Source organism: Eriocheir sinensis, chromosome 3 (assembly GCF_024679095.1).
Source record: "Eriocheir sinensis breed Jianghai 21 chromosome 3, ASM2467909v1, whole genome shotgun sequence".
NCBI lineage: Eukaryota > Metazoa > Arthropoda > Malacostraca > Decapoda > Varunidae > Eriocheir > Eriocheir sinensis.
Genome location: NC_066511.1, coordinates 9,273,547 through 9,286,161, shown reverse-complemented (window position 1 = coordinate 9,286,161; position 12,615 = coordinate 9,273,547). Strand labels below are relative to the sequence as shown.

The window sequence follows — 12,615 nt, the reverse complement described above, 5'->3', positions numbered from 1 at the left end:
TTTTCTTTCCTTTTTTTGAAGTGTGCAGAACAAACGATGTTGTTCTTATATGAATCGAACAGCACCGTTAACGCCGCTTATCATCAACATAGAAAAGGAGAACTAGGAAAGATATTTAACTAATATGACAACAATAAATCCTCCTCCTCCTCCTCTTCCTCCTCCTCTTCCTCCTCCTCCTCCTCCTACAACTACTACTACTACTACTACTACAATAATGCCAATACGTAATAATAGACGATTATAATAACAACATTGAAATAACGATAAATTCTACAAACCCCACCTCATCATAAACAACAACAACAACAACAACAACAACAACAACAACAACAACAACAACAACAACAACAACAACAACAATAACAATAATAATGATAACAATAATAATAATAATATAAATAAATGCACACCACACAATAGATAAAAAAAAACATCAACATGTATAGAGAACAGCACACTGATAAATCATAATATATTACCTGCAAGAAAATGTAAAAAAAGAAAAAAAAAAGAAAACAGAAGTCGATATTCAAATACGATAAACTAATACGATTAATGACCAATAACACCAACAAAAAAAATATATATATATATACCTTTTCTTCCTTTTGATACTTTTAATGACACTGAAATATTTTAAAACACAGAAATACATGCATACGTACTTAGGCATAACAAAACATATACATACAACTGATAATAGGTATACACACACACACACACACACACACACACACACACACACACACATTTGTCCCTATCTACAATTTTTAATCTGGGGAAACATATAAGTGTAAATACATTGATACGTACGTACACAAAATTTTAATTACTAGCCTACTTAGCATGTTTTTTTTTGTGGGAAGGGCGAGGTAAATTCGTACTGAAAAAGAGAGAGAGAGAGAGAGAGAGAGAGAGAGAGAGAGAGAGAGAGAGAGAGAGAGAGAGAGAGAGAGAGAGAGAGAGAGAGAGAGAGAGAGAGAGATTCACCAACAGACAGACAAACAGACAGACAGCACAGAACAGATATAAAGATGGTGTGAGAGAGACAGAGAGAGAAAGAGAGAGCGTGAAGAAAGGAAGGCAGACTCACCAACAGTTACTACTCACCCATCTTCACGTCACCCACTCGGCACCATCCACGTCATCCCCATCACCACCACCATCATCACCACCACCATCATCATCACACACAGCCAGCCAATCACAGCGAAGGGAGGGTTTGTGTGGGGTGCATTACTCACCAAGATAGCCTGGGCAGGAGGAACACAATCCAATCAGGGGTCTAGGGTCTAATATACATTTCCCCAGATTACAAACTAGTCTTACGATTACAAATTTCCTAGCCGGCAAACTGGGCGGGTTACAGTTAGATTGGGGCGGGGGAGCGGGGCTGAGGGAGGGTGGATTAACTGAGGGAGTCTGATGTACCTGGGATCTTGGGAGGGAGGGGGAGAGCAGGACCTAGCTAGTGACCTGTGTCGGAGTGTAAGGCAAAGTAAACATGGCTAAACTACGACTCATCAGCAAGCAGTAACAAGGGGCACGGCAGTTAGGGAGGATTTTAAAACTAATTTCTTATTCAAAAAATTCAATTGGGAACTAATGTCAAATTTCATAACATAAGATTAATTTTGTATATTTCAGAGCAGAGAATAGAATACTTTGGGGGGAGGAGGTAGAGGTACAGGAAAAGGAGAAGGTGGGAAAAGGGTGGGAGAAGGAGAGAGGAGGAGGTGGTAGGAGTGGGAGTGGATGAAGACGACGGGGGAGATCAAGGAAGAAAAAGGATAATAATAAGTTGTAAAAATAGGCATAGGCAATAAATGGACCAAAAGGCAAAGGGCAAGAAAGAATTGGAAAAGAGAGAATGGCTGGAGAAAAAAGGAGATAATATAGGAAAAATTAATTTCGATGCCCTAAAAAAAATATTGTATATATATATATATATATATATATATATATATATATATATATATATATATATATATATATATATATATATATATACACAGGTTTGACTAATAATGCGGCGCTTAGCAATCACAGAACATCAAACAAGCACACGAACACACAAACAATGCATGTCCACCAAAATGACTCTGTCACCTTGGGGAGGAAAGCACAAGAAAGAGAGGACAGAAGCAACAAGAGCAGCGGCAGCAGCAGCGGCAGCAGCAGCAGTAGCAGCAGTAACAGTGCCAGCAGCCTCAGCGGCGGCAGTCAGAGGAGTCAATGGGCTACTCACAGCGATGGCCTCGGCGTGCGTGACGGACGAGAAGTTGGTGTTGTCGGCGGCCAGCAGCAGGTCCCCAGGCCGCAGCCCCGCCCGCCACGCCGAGCCGCCCTGCTCCACGCGCGACACGTACACGCCAATGCCTGCGGGCACAGGATGGGCGGTGAGGAGAGCATCATGGAGGAGCACTCACACAATACTGATTGTTGATGAGCCAAATATAGAAATAACAAAGCTACTGGTACCAATAAGCTTATAATGAAATCCTGCAATATTCGTGAAAGTCAACATATGAAAAGATCACTTCATCTATCTAAGACCCACAAAGGCTTTTCCATATTTTTTTTTAGAATAAAGTGACAAAGAAAGAAAATAAACATTATCTGTTAACTTTTCATTTAATACATGATTAATGATTTTCTACGGACGGTACACAAATTAATTATCATCGACAAATATCGGATGTTTTAGTGGATGTCTGCCATAATTTTATTTACGAGTAAATGAACCCTGGCAATAAACCCGCTCTATTCTGCTTTCCATTAATGTGTGCGTCATTGTAGAACCTATATGCACCGTGAAACACGAGCAATGAGAGGAAAAAGAGACCGTGTGTGTGTGTGTGTGTGTGTGTGTGTGTGTGTGTGTGTGTGTGTGTAAGGAGCTTGCAAAAAAAAATAGTGTATACCAGTCATTATGTGAAATTCTTCAATATATTCATTACCACGTTAATTTACATTTCTCTTGTGGGTGACAATTATGAATGGCCTATTTTTGGTGTTTTTCTCGGATTTTTATCTTTTAACTATTGCAAACAAAAGTCAAGTTCACTAAAACCCAGCGCCCGCAGCCTTGTCTCCATCTGTCCGCCCACCTCTTTGACGACCCAAATACCTGGAAGCCTAAACAGAGCAGCTCCCTCGTCTGGACTTTAATCGAAACTTTTTTTAAGAAATCTCTCTCTCTCTCTCTCTCTCTCTCTCTCTCTCTCTCTCTCTCTCTCTCTCTCTCTCTCTCTCTCTCTCTCGCTCGCTCGCTCTCTGCCTCTGTCGAGCAAAGAAAACGTGCCTTTACTCCACCAAATTAAAGGAAAACTCTTCTAATATTAATTTTGAATCCTTATTAGTTTCAAACCTTAGTAAATAGTATAAATATTGGCAAAAATGGATCGTAAAAATACTCGCTCGTTTTTTTCCCCAAAGATAGCTTTTACCACGGTTTTTTTCTTGTCATAAAGTATTTTCCTTACCGATAAAAGATAAGCAAATTGTAAATAATAGTTACATGCAATACCGATCAATCCGTAGCGAAGGTTATCAGAAACCATAAATACTCTTTCCAAGACATCACTCCACCACACAGAAATTCCTGTAAAGGCAGACTGGTGGATCGCCGAAGTGGAATGTTCACTGGCCTTCCCCGGCTTTGCTCTGACCTTCAAATTAAAGAATTTCCATTACTGAGGCTTTATATTGGGGCGACGGGAGCTCTCTACAAAACCGTCTTCTGTGAACCTATGAAACAATCGCTTGGGAAGTGGGTCGCTACGGAGAGCCCCGTCACGCTGTCCGGCTTAGCGGATGTGTGGCGTGGATTCCAAAGGCAAAGTGATGGAATAACTTTTCAAATATTCAAATGCCGCACTCGAGTAAAACGATCTGCTTTTCCTTTACCGCTACTCACGCCGCCGTCACAGCAGCCGTATCCGCCCCGAATAAAGCAAGCAGGACTCTTAATAGAAGTTTCATGTAGAACACGAGGTCCAAAGAATAAAACATACCATCTACCTCAGTAAAATGTTACCCTGTAATACGCATGATCCTGGACAGTTGACGCCACCACACCGGGTATGTTTTCTCTGACGCTTATGATGACACCTGTTTACTTGTGATGTATTGCCGGTAGGAACTAATTTTTACTTGAGATGTTACTATGATGTTTTACATTACAAAGATACAGGCCATGAGTAACACAAAATAGATTTAAAAATGTTTGCTTAATGCTATTTTATCATCGATAGGGACAAACTTTAAAGCTGAGAACTTTATTGTTTTACAAGGTGTCTATATTTGTTTTCACATAGTAAGATTGTTTTCTTATTACATACAGCTGAAAGGGTGCAAAAAGAGTGTGCTGCTAGTAGGCGTAACGTTCATTAAGGAATATATTTTGGCTCATCCCTCGTGTTACTTGTCAATATATCGCACACATATCGTGCAGGACACCAGCACGGACCCTCACAAAAGCGAGCTTATTTGATCACGATGACCCCAACACAGGAGGAACCTTTCATGTTCGCCATGTATTTCATGTACACACATCGTGCATATAAATAACCAGGAGCATATTTATTACGACGGACGTATAAAAAACGCATGCCATGAAGAACGAATGATAGAAAAAAATGATGTAAACGTAACCTATGGACTTTTTTATAAATCCTTGTCGTGTAAGGGAACTATATATTATTTAACTCTGAACAAATACTTGAAGCTGATCGTCACGACTAAGCAAGAGGCAGTAGACGATTAGCGCAGTGTTAAATATATTCATTTCTAGGATCGACATATTCAGGGTCATCATTGTCTTCAAGTTATTTTCTGTTGTATCTATAAGGCTTGGCAATTTACAGGAAAAGAGGAAAAAAATCGTTATAATGCCATGTTATTCCTTCGGTATAAGATGAAAACATGTATCCCTTAGACTGCGACTAGAAGCAGTTACTGGACTCTCGGGTGTCAACCCGTAATAGAGTTTACAAAGACGGTTACATACACCCAGTCTCAGCCAAGAACTAAATTCAAAGCAGTTAAACTTTGAAATAGGAAGGTGATAGTTTGTTTCCTGAGCAGCAAAAGCTAAAAGATGCCAAAAGTCCTTGAAGGGTTTATAATCATGGTATGATAAAATGTTTCTAATTCATGACTACCACAACGGAATACAAGGGAATTCAGTATTAGTGTGAACGGTGAGTTTACACTTTTTAAACTTTTTTCAACGGTGTAATATGTTGGAAAAAGCATTCTTAAATTTAAAGATAAACTAGATTTTTAGCATTTTTAAATAATGCTTCAGAGTGTTCCCCATGGTTTGCCAGCGCACCGAGCACAAACACGGGAGGGAACACGGCTCGCTCCCGCTAGTAACGCGTTAACTCTACCTGCCCACCAACACTGCGTGCCGCCATATCCATCACCCCCGCGAGGCCATAACAATGTTTCTGCCCGTGAGAGCTGTACAGCTGCATAATTATTTTACTGCTTAGCAATAATATTGTCAGAAAGAAAAAAAAATCCAAGTATTAATTAGTGTTTTTATTTTCCCATAATCGTCAGACATCAAGTTAACAGCTTATTTCTCTTTCATTAAACACATCCGGGAGTGTGAGTCTCTCGTACACAGCCGTAACGGTACAACGGTGACATATTAGCAAAGAGTGACTGTACATTTACTTAAAATATTTAGGGGCTAATATGATGACCTTAGATTTAAAATTAAATCACTTGATATATTTGAAATAGATAAAAAATGAAGTTATAGATATATGTGTGTGTGTGTGTGTGTGTGTGTGTGTGTGTGTGTGTGTGTGGAGAGAGAGAGAGAGAGAGAGAGAGAGAGAGAGAGAGAGAGAGAGAGAGAGAGAGAGAGAGAGAGAGAGAGAGAGAGAGAGAGAGAGAGAGAGAGAGAGAGAGAGAGAGAGAGAGAGAGAGAGAGAGAGAGAGAGAGAGAGAGAGAGAGAGAGAGAGAGAGAGAGAGAGAGAGAGAGGGGGTGAGGTGAAGGCAAGGCATATAATTCAGTCCCCCCAATCATTCTCTATCATCCTGAACGTCTTGTTTCGCGCCTGATGAAGCCGATTCTCTTTCGCGCCGCGCGGAACGAGGAAGGGATTCGGGAAAGTGGCGGAAAGCAGGCGAGGAGAGGGAGGAAAAGAGGAGCCTGACGTATGAAGAAGCGGCGGAACGTAAGCAAAAAGCGTGTGAACAAAAGGAGCGTTAGGTATATAGAAACTACAGCAGCCAAAGTGGAGGAAAGGAGGATGAAAAATCTGAAGAAAATAGGCAAGAGAAGTGAAGGAAAGGAGGAGCGTAACGTACGAAAAAAACTGGAGAAAGTAGTCGAGGAAAGTGAAGGAAACGCGGAATTTGGAGGAGCTGAAGAAGAAAATGAGAAGGAGAGGAGGAGAAAAAAAGAAACGTAACCCATGAAGAAGTTCCAGAAAGTAGGAAAGGAACGTGAAGGAAAGAGAAGCCTAAAGCATGCAGAAGCTGGATAAAAGTAAATAAAGAAAGTGAAGGAAAAAAGAAACGCAGCATATAAAGGAGCTGATGAAGGAAATGAGAAGGAAACGAGGAGAAAAAGAGAATCGTAACCCATGAAGAAGTTGCAGAAAGTAGGCGAGGAACGTGAAGGAAAGAGAAACCTAGAGCACGCAGAAGCTGGATAAAAGTAAGTAAAGAAAGTGAAGGAAAAAAGAAACGCAGCATATAAAGGAGCTGATGAAGGATATGAGAAGGAAACGAGGAGAAAAAGAGAATCGTAACCCATGAAGAAGTTCCAGAAAGTAGGCGAGGAACGTGAAGGAAAGAGAAACCTAAGGCATGCAGAAGCTGGAAAAAGTACGTAAAGAAAGTGAAGGAAAAGAGAAACGTGACACGTGAAGTTGTTGAAAGGAAGCGAGGAGAGTGAAGGTAAAGAGAAACATAACCCACGAATAAGTTGCATAAAATAGGCAAGGAAAGTGGAGGAAAGGAGGAGGGTAACCTATGAAGAAGCTGAAGAAAGTAAGGAACAAAAGTGAAGGGAAGGAGGAGCGTAACGTAGGAAAAAGCTGTCAGCATAAGAGAGAGAGAGAGAGAGAGAGAGAGAGAGAGAGAGAGAGAGAGAGAGAGAGAGAGAGAGAGAGAGAGAGAGAGAGAGAGAGAGAATGTGTGTGTGTGTGTGTGTGTGTGTGTGTGTGTGTGTGTGTGTGTGTGTGTGTGTGTGTGTGTGTGTGTGTGTGTGTAAGAGAGTGTGTGTGTATCCTGAAGGCCAGAAACAACCACTCGACGGTCAAGGGCTGTGACATGTGTAGGTAAGAACAACACGCACACATGTACACACTCACACACGCTGCATCCCAGGTGCACGCACACGCTGTACGTAGTCAAGGCCCCGAGGCAGGTGAGGCTAAGTAGTTATTGACTTGTCACTTTCAAGCCCTCGCGCACCGAGCCTGTTGCTAACCTCCCCGGCCCTGGCCCTGACCCTGCCCCCCACGCCGTCACCGGGAACAATGAGCTACACCGAGTTAATACCATCTGCAATTATTATTTTACATCCTTTTGTTAAGTAGTTTTTTTATCCCTTACATCATTAGTCTTATCATTTGACTTAATTGCATGGTTTCTATAGGTTATGAAGTTTAGTAATGTGAGAATCAAACAACTATGAAGAGCATAATTTAAGTGAAGCCTAACTAAAGTGTGTTCAAAAAAAAGTGTTGCTCTGGCGCCCAGGCAGCGTATTTTATGCCTCTCCAGAGTGGCTGGATTACTCTGTTGCCCCAGGATATTGTCTGTCCATCACTTATGCTATCGTGGTGCATGTTTCTATATTATTTGCCTTGGCTCCATGTTATACAAGATATACAGTTATGTTTGTCACCATTAAACTCAGCACTGATTGTAAAACTCACGCATGTTAGTAAGAAATCAGTAAAACAAAATAAAAATATGGCGAATACATGTGAGAGAACCGCTCCAAATTGTTAAACATTTTAATATCATTGTCATTAGCAAGAGTTATTAAATCAATACTGAACTAAACCATCTCTCCCGGTAAAGAGACGTACGGGAGAAATTCAGAAGCTAGACTAAGTAAATGAGCACGAGTCATGGCATGTCAAAACACAACAACCTCTATAAGTAATATTCCCCTGCGCCATAAACTGACTGGGGGTATCCATCAGGCCCCTCAAGGGAGCCTACCGTAGCTACAGGCAGCACATAAGATAAATAATGTGCTGACGCTCCAGGGTGTTCGCTTTCTCCATCATAGGAGCCGTTAAGTATCGTAAACATGGCTGGCTGAGTTCGTAGAGTTTTCCACGTCTCTCCCAGGGCAACGCTCAACCCGTAACTGAGTTTATCTTGCAAAGCTTATAAGTTAGTGGCAGTCTGAATGGAGATCTTGCTGAAAAACATTCCGGTGATCAAGTTGCTGGTGCTAAATGAGACTATGATATTGAACTAAGTGTTAACATTTTGTGTATAAATGTCAGCCAAATTGTATATCTTGTATAAGAAGTGTCCCAAGGCAAATGATATAGCAACATGTAGCATGAGAGCCAGAGAGGAGTCCAGCCAACTAGGAGAGGCTTCACGAACACCGTCAAGGCGTCAGAGGATCCCTTCGTTTGAAAAGACTGTATTGCCTTATAGAGTTTGGGGCAGACTGCTGCTGTTTCGTTGCTTACACTTCTGCACATTCAGTTTGGCATTCCATTTGATGCTTGCTGGCCTAACCGAGATTTTGAAATGACAAAAAGGAATCTTCATATGTAATAAAGGATTCATTATAAAACAGATCAAAACATGCAACAATATATATCGTCAAATTTAAGTTCGAAAAAGATATACAACAACAATGCCACAGATAAGGATATGGATGAATAGTTAAACAAACCAGAAGCCATGCAGTTCGTGCAAACACGATCGAAACTTTTAAGGAGAAGATAGGTAGATTTATGGACTGGGGTACCACATGGCATTGCTTTGAGTACACCGACTGGTCTCTTACAGATTCCTTATTTCCTTTCGTGTCCCAGTGTGCCTTTATATATAAAGAAGGACAAAGGGAATATACTCGTCATTTATCTCATGCAATTCTCATGCAATCAAGCGAATGGTCTTCAAAATCTTCAATGTGTTTTGATGATTGCCTGTTGTCTAAGTACACATCCTATCTTTCGGCCACTCCTCTAACTCTTTTTAGGAGAAGTGAGAAGCGGGCTTTTTTTCACATTTGTTTCCTTTTTTTATGCCCTTGAACTGACTCCTCTGCTGTAAAAATAATCACTCCTCTTCCTCTTTGCTGCCTCACTGTCATAACACTCACACGAGGCCATCCATCACCACGCGCACCACTGCCGTAGCCACCCACCGCACGTGACAAAATACCCACATAGGTATTCCACTAAATAGAGCTTTAGGACTTGAAATGGTTTTCGACCAAAAAATGTCGATAATATTGATAATCTTGAGAGTGAGTTGGATCAATATATAAATAATATGTGATACCATGCATATACTAGTCATTTACACTCATTTTTCTCTCCTGTGAGCAAAGTTTATTTCTCATTTTATTGCTTGCTTGCAGCTGTTCCAACCATCAGATTACTGCTATAATGGCACTGAATCCTTGCCAATATTACAAGTACACTGTTTTTTTCAGAATTGAAGGAGAAGATTGATTTCATGATCTTTCGCTTTTTTTTTTAAACATGCTTATTCGAAATAGATTACCAATACCTTGAATATTATGATTTAAAAACTATATGTAGCATGGTTTTACAAAGTTCATACAGTCCACTTAACGTGTGAAAATCAAATACAGAATCAGAATAAAATGAAGACTTCAAGAGACCGGTTGGCTCACACAGGTAACATATACTGCTTAAAACCACTCCTTTACTGGCATATATAAATTCCTAACATATTTGCAAATTATTTTATGTACCTCCTTCCCGAATCTAAACTTGCGTGTCTTCTGTCCATTAACATGAGCACTAACCTCGCTAATATCACGGGTATCTAACATAAATTTTGCCAGTAATAAAATAGTTATATATAGATCATTAAAAATAGTTGATCTAGTAGTTGCTCAGGAAATAGGCGTAGAGCCGATCTGAACCATGGAAATTATCAATACAATAAAATGCAGGCAGGCTGTTACCTTGTCAAAATTTGGCTCTGGCTCACCCTATCCATGAATACTCTGCTTCCCATCCCTTCCCTCCTATATCCTACTCTTTGTATGATTTTTATGATAGTACGGATATTATTTATACGCACAAACACATACGCATTTTATCCATACATAGAGAGATAGAGATAGATAGATAGATAGATAGATAGATAGATAGATAGATAGATAGATAGATAGATAGATAGATAGATAGATAGATAGATAGACAGATAATCAAACACACACACAGAGAGAGAGAGAGAGAGAGAGAGAGAGAGAGAGAGAGAGAGAGAGAGAGAGAGAGAGAGAGAGAGAGAGAGAGAGAGAGAGAGAGAGAGAGAGAGAGAGAGAGAGAGAGAGAGAGAATGACTTTTTTTTTATTTTGTGTGTTGTCGAAGAGTATAAAAAGTACTTTCTATAGTCTTTTGTATTATTTGCATTTTAACCTAGTGTATTGTATTGTATTGTGAGCATTGTTCGAGTTTTAGCCTGGAGGATTGTATTGTATGGACGTAGTTGTGCAGGTAATAGGCAGGAGTGTTTTTATGCAATGAGGGAACGCTGAGGCTGCCACGGCACATCATTATTATTATTATTATTATTATTATTATTATTATTATTATTATTATTATTATTATTATTATTATTATTATTGCGATTCATGAAAAGGCATCAAAGAAAATTCACAAACTGATACAGATCCAAACATGACCATCCGTGGATATGAAAAACAATTGACAGTAAAATAAGAAGAAAAAAAACGGGAGACCAGAGCCACGCCTGATGAGCTGACAGGCGGGTGTTGACTTTTGCTTTAAACTGATCAATGTCAACAAGAGAAACAGTTTCATCTATAAGTACATTCCACATTTCAATCAAATTTGGGATAAAGGAACGGAAAAATTCTTTAGTTGCACAAAACAGTGGTTGAAGAGCACGCAACTAATTATAAACTGTGGCATGTATAGCGAACAGGCTGAAAATGAACCGGTAACGACTAATGAAAGTGCCGATTATTACTGGTAGTTAATAATCTTTAATAACATGGTGGCCATACGCCCAACCATTCGACGATGATGAAGAAGCATGTTGAGGTTGGGTTGTAAAAAACATTGAAAAGTCGACATTAAGTGTGCCCATATACAATAATTAATTCAAATCGGATAAATTAAAAAAATGCTGTACAATCAACTAACAAATATTGTGCAATTGATAGATATCATAAGTACTAAGTTTGGGTAACCGGGGATTAATCCTCCCAGGGGTCCTGCGTCCCTGCCCTATGGTGAGCAGTCAGGCCAGCCCCTGATCTGGGCTGGTTGGAGGGAGGGGTTTGCACCCCCCTCCCCCCCACTAAAAAAAAGTATCCCTCGCCAAAAACAAATTAAAAAGTAGAGGTCGGGGTCGGGGCGCGAGCCTCGACCCCGATCCGGTCTTGCTGGGGGGCCCGACCGCGCGGCAGGCTTCCACGATGCATCCGCATCCGGGGAGCCTGCCGTCAGTGACGGGTGCAGGGCAAAGCCTACGGGACCCCTGCACCTCGAAGGAGGAAGGGCCCCCAGCCCCTCTTTTTGTTTTGGGGATGACAGGGGTGGTGCAGAGGCTGCTCCCGCCCGCAGAGCCAGGCCCGGAGTTAACATTCGGAGGGCTCGTCGTGTGGGCTCCTGGGACGTCCGGAGCCTCTCGGACGATGATCGACTGCCCTACCTATCAGATGACCTCAGAAGGCTAAGGGTGGACTTCAGAACTGTAGGGTTTACCGGAGTGCTGAGTTTTTTTGCAACTGACCATAGGCTTGTTGTTGCAACACTCAAGATTCATGTCAGGACAAGAAAAATCTCGAGATGCAACACTACTGTGTTCCATCTCGAGAGGCTGAAGGACCTGGCATGTGCTCAGGAGTATGCAGTGACAGTCTCAAATCGGTTCGATGTGCTCAGCACCCTGGAGGACCCTGTAGAACTGTGGGATACCTCCAAACGTGAGACTCTGCATGCTGCCAAGGAGTGCATTGGAGAGCGCCCGAGAACTAGGAGTGGCTTTGCCTCGGCGGAGACGCTGGAGAATATTGAGAGTCGTGCTGCCAGCCTTGCTGGGAATCGGGACCAATACAGGGCTCTGTCGGGTAGGACTAGAACTCTAATGAGGAGAGACAAGGGAAGGTATGTCAGGGGTCTCGCTGAGGAAGTCGAGGGCCATTTAATTGCGAATGACCTCCGACCTGTTTACCGAGCCCTGAGGAATCTCCGCTCCAAGTCTACCTCTCAGGTGAGCGCTATCCGAACAGCTGACGGCTGCCTCGTGTCGGACATGGATGGGCAGAGGGCTCGTTGGACTGAGTACTTTGAGCAGCTGTACAAGGCGGACCCTCCACGTGGGCAGCTTCCAGTTGCTGGGTTGCAGGTGGCGGATGCTGATCCACCCATTGACG

General features: G+C 41.6%; 1 protein-coding gene across 4 annotated transcripts in view; it reads right to left on the bottom strand.

Annotated features, from left to right (window-relative positions):
• Positions 1-12,615, bottom strand: part of LOC127004779 (uncharacterized) — a 356,605-nt gene that overhangs the window by 185,540 nt on the left and 158,450 nt on the right. For all 4 annotated transcript variants that reach the window (XM_050872895.1, XM_050872885.1, XM_050872905.1 and 1 more), the window contains exon 5: positions 2,252-2,382. In XM_050872895.1, coding sequence (XP_050728852.1) covers positions 2,252-2,382 — 131 coding nt within the window. The remainder of the gene's footprint in view (positions 1-2,251; positions 2,383-12,615) is intronic.